This window comes from Asparagus officinalis, unplaced genomic scaffold, assembly GCF_001876935.1.
Source record: "Asparagus officinalis unplaced genomic scaffold, Aspof.V1 AsparagusV1_Un856, whole genome shotgun sequence".
Taxonomy (NCBI): domain Eukaryota; kingdom Viridiplantae; phylum Streptophyta; class Magnoliopsida; order Asparagales; family Asparagaceae; genus Asparagus; species Asparagus officinalis.
Genome location: NW_017973115.1, coordinates 33,690 through 38,135, shown reverse-complemented (window position 1 = coordinate 38,135; position 4,446 = coordinate 33,690). Strand labels below are relative to the sequence as shown.

The 4,446-nt window shown below is 43.2% G+C and overlaps 1 protein-coding gene across 1 annotated transcript; it reads left to right on the top strand.

Moving 5' to 3' along the window:
• The first annotated feature begins 1,498 nt into the window (after positions 1-1,498).
• LOC109828221 (von Willebrand factor A domain-containing protein DDB_G0285975-like) lies at positions 1,499-3,049 on the top strand. Its single transcript, XM_020395248.1, is given in 4 exon segments — positions 1,499-2,135; positions 2,137-2,172; positions 2,174-2,305; positions 2,307-3,049. Coding segments are annotated over 4 exon segments (984 nt in total). The 5' UTR covers positions 1,499-1,841; the 3' UTR covers positions 2,829-3,049.
• The last annotated feature ends 1,397 nt before the right edge of the window (positions 3,050-4,446 follow it).

Sequence of the window (4,446 nt, the reverse complement as noted above, 5' to 3'; positions counted from 1 at the left end):
ACTGTTTGTTCACGAGCATCAACATATATATCAGTAATAACATATTTTATCTTCATTTGTAGGCTAATGAAGAATTAATAAGAGCTAAAAAAGAACTCAAATTTTTTTATTTTTTAACCTTTTATTGAAGTACAGGATCAAGGCAAGCAACCTATAGAAGCCGAATAAAAAAGGATCAAATATGAAAAAAAAATCAAATTAAATTAATATTCAAAATGACAATCCGCAAAGAAACATCAATATCTTCCAATACGGAAGGCTGAATCTAACATATAATATATAAAAATTACCTATCTTGATGAGACAAAGCCATCTAGAATGTCAGAATATCAATAGCAATATCGATATGAGTATTGATACATGTATCTATACATATATCGATAGGGGTATCGATACCTGCACCGGTACCCGTATCGATACTACTGATACCCGTATTGATACTATCGATACCAAATATGCAGTTATGAATCAAAAGTTAAAATTATGTAACGTAGGGATTAAGTTTAATCTAAGGGCTAATATTGATTGTAATATTTTATAAATAGGGGTAGAGAGTAGGGGTTTGAGAGTGAAAATTTTTGTAAAACTCTATTTGGAGAAGCATCAGATGACCAAACCGACTGCCTGGACTCAGCCAATGTTACTCAAATGCCCTTCTAGATCCAGTATAAATAGGCATGTTGTATAATGCATAAAGGTACACAAAATTCCGCACACTTAGTTAAATTATGTTTTTTCTCTCATTGAGATCACAACTAACTTGATCGTTGGGGGAACCATCGGAGAACGCAACTCCGATCCTCTAGCATGTTGCTTGTGTCCATGACACTTTTTCATTCAGAAAATAGCCATTAAAGGTCATTAAGGTACCCTAAAATCCTTAGAATCAACCCCAAATCCTACTACTTAACTTCTGACTTCAACAGTACGTTTCCACCACCATTTTCTATTTTTCTATTTTTAATGTAGAGAGGCGTTTCACGCTCCTGATAGTAGTTTTTTTTTTTCTATTTTCACCATTCTTAATACATCAAAACAAAATATAATTTTTTCTTAATAACCAGTCGGTGTGTGACCAAGAGTCCAAGAGGATGTCACAATGTGCGAGAATTACTTAATATTGCTAAACGACCCTGATTCATTCCGGGGAGAAAGAAGAAAATGAAGAAAAGGTGAATAAACTCAAATACTTGGATCGGATTCAAGATCCAAGTGGGCAAGCCCAAACTAACCTGACCCATTAACCACGTGTCTTCACAAGAATTATTCCTCCTCATCCACTCATCCACCCATGGGCATGCCAGTAATTTCCTTCTCAGTTTTAAGCTACCCCAAAATTCAAACCACACGTAACGCGCAAGGGCATTGTACCGTGAATAACGCAATAAAGGAGGCCATCTAGTTACTCCCCCTAGAAACGGATCCAAGTTTCCCAATCTCATCCAAGAATCTCGACCGTCCATCTCACAGACAATATCCAGCCCTCCATCTCTCCTCCTCCTCCTATAAACGGACATTCGTGGGCTCTCTCCTCACATCACCAAGATTTCCCCAATTTCTCGAACTCTCTGACAAAAGCCCGAGATTTGGCGGAAATTTATCGGGGTTTTCTTTGAGAATTAAACGCCAAATAACAATTCGTTCCTAATTCTAATAATTCCCCAGCGACAAAAACTCTCACCCGCACCTAATCGATCTTGAATCCTAGGGTTAGGGTTAGGGTTTCTGTAACGGCTCAATCCCTAGATCTAGAAGAATGAACGATTCTAATCCGATGATGGGTCAAAGCTTCGGGCTCTGGCCACAGGGCCCGCCGCCGCGGCAATCGGGCGCGCGATCCGATGATCTTTAGGCTCGCCGGCCGATGTTCCGCCGATCCCCGGGCCAACCCCGGCCGCGTCACTGAAGGTCAAAAAGGCCGCGACAAGCGCAAGAAGGCGGCGGCAGCAGCCTCGGCGCCGCCGCCGCCGGAGACGGCACCGGATACAAGCCGCGACGCTCAACGAGGCTCCAGTACCAAAACGACAGAAAGCGAAAAGAATTCTACCCTAACAAGAAAAGTTTTCGAGGATCGCCCCCTACGCGCGAGAAACACGACGTCGTTCATCCATCCGGCGAAGAAGTCCGGCGGCATTCGCTCCGCTCGTCTCGCCGTGCCCTGTGACTCCGGCGGATCCTCCCGACCCCGAAGTTCTCGCCGTCGCGGGACGGCCTCGTCGACATGGCGAAGGAGAGTGGGGCGTCGACGGCTACGGAATCGATGAAGGGCCTCATCCGCCTCCGGTCCGCCACCGGAGCGGCGGCCCGGCGAGGACTCGGACGAAGACTCGACGGATCGGATCGAGAGCGATGTGGAGGAGCACCTGGAGGTCGAGAGGAGGCTCGACCACGATCTGAGCCGGTTCGAGATGGTTTACCCTAGTTTCGGGGAGGATCAGGGGGCGGCCGCGGCCTATCTCCTTGAGAATCGGGTCGACGACCAGGACACCCACATTGCCCAGCTGGAGGAGGAGAATTTGACGTTGAAGGAGAGGCTTTTCTTGGTGGAGAGGGAGGTGGGGGATTTGAGGAGGAGGCTGCAGATTCTCGAGGCCGGGTTTAGGGGTAGAGGTGGAGGTGGGGTTAGTAACAACAACGATGATGAAAATAACCCTAATGTCGATGATAACGAGGGGAGTTACAGCGGTAATCATAACAACAACAACAACAACAACAATGTGAATTTGAATCTGAGTTTGAATTTGAACGAGGAGGGGGATGTTTGCTCTGAGAACGGAGATGAGAGCAACGAGGCGCGGACTCCGATGAGGGAGGAGCGAGGAATTTAGAGGGCTTTGATCGTTTTGATTCTGTCGTGTACATAAAACCGGACCTCTCGTGTAGAATTCTGTTTTGGTGCTAAATTTGGTCTCTTTTATTGCTCTTCTTTGATTCTTGGCAAAGCTCGGTTGTCATCTGATTAATTAATAAGCGTTTGGAATTATTCGTATGTTCGTTGTTTTCGTTTTAATAATTGATGATGATAATATGAGTTTTCTCGTTACTGTCAGCATTAATTGTGCTTGATATTTGTTGTAATTATTCCATATGGTCTTACATTGACTGGTTACGGGTACCAGCGAAATGTATCGTGCGCTTTTCTGCCTAAAATTCTAGTTCTACGCATAGTTTCCTCAAAATAGTTAATAATAAGGATTTTGTATTTTTAGTGAAGAGATTTTAGCAATTAATATTAAATAGAAATGAAATGTGTCGTAAAATGAAGAAAGGTACTCATAAACCTCCAAACTTCAGTTCAGAGGGAAGCATATATATGCTGCTGTCCGCGGACACGGAGAACCCTCCGCTTTGACCTAATCTCATCTTTTTACCAATAAATAAGGTCTCTATTGTTTGAGAAGAAAATCGATCATAAGAAGGTAGAACACTGCTTCAGAGGTGACGCTACTCCTTGTGTGGTTTAAAATTTGACTGTAGCGTGTGTGGCTGTAAAGGAACTACAATGGGTGATATTTATCTGTCTCTGTTCCTTCTTTCTTTCCCGCTACTACTCAAAAAAGGAAGGTTAGTCATAATTATTTGGTTCAACTACCTTCTATCATTATTTGATTCCTACTTTTACTCTTAGGGGCCGTTCGGTTCATGGGAATGACATTGGGTTTTGGGCAGAAAATCTGCCAAAACTGACACTTTGGCAGGCTTTCTGCCCAAAACCCAATGCCCTTCCCATGAACCAAACGGCCCCTTAATTGGAGGGACTAATTTAAAATAATTTAAGATTTGGGAAACATAATAGCAATTTCAATGATTCGAGGGACTACTTTCAAAATAACTTGAGGTTTGAGGAGCCTAATAGCAATTTCCATGATTTAAGGGACTGATATCGAGAACCCCCTAATTTTATATTTGATGATTATAATAATAGATGTACTATTTTTATTTATTGAACATTAATTTTATGGTTAATGATTCTAATGATTTTTGTACTACAGATTATGAACGTGTAATGTGTAAATATGCGTCTATGAGGGACTAAAGTGTATACTATTCTTTGGGCGCGTGTGTATATATATATCCTCTTGGACTCGTCTGCAACATCCTCTTGGACTGAGAATGTCCCTCCAGTCGTTTATGAGAAATGGCCAGTGAGTGGTCGAGTGCCTTAAGTAGGGTCGACCGACACCGCCTTTCACGTCGACTCAGGAGTGTCGGCCTGTTCGACTAGTTGGAATGTCGTCTCGTCTCAGCTAATAATCGTCTCTCGAGTCAATATAAAGATGTTGACTCGTATGGGAGGTTAGGATCTTTTGTGCCGGCCAATATTGCCTTTGGTGTCGACACCAGAGAGTCGGCTTGATGAGTCGGTTGGGCCGAAGCCTCTGTGATTGTGCCTTGCGTTTATCCCTGATAAGGTACCTAATTAGCCATGATGATCGAGTTGCACTG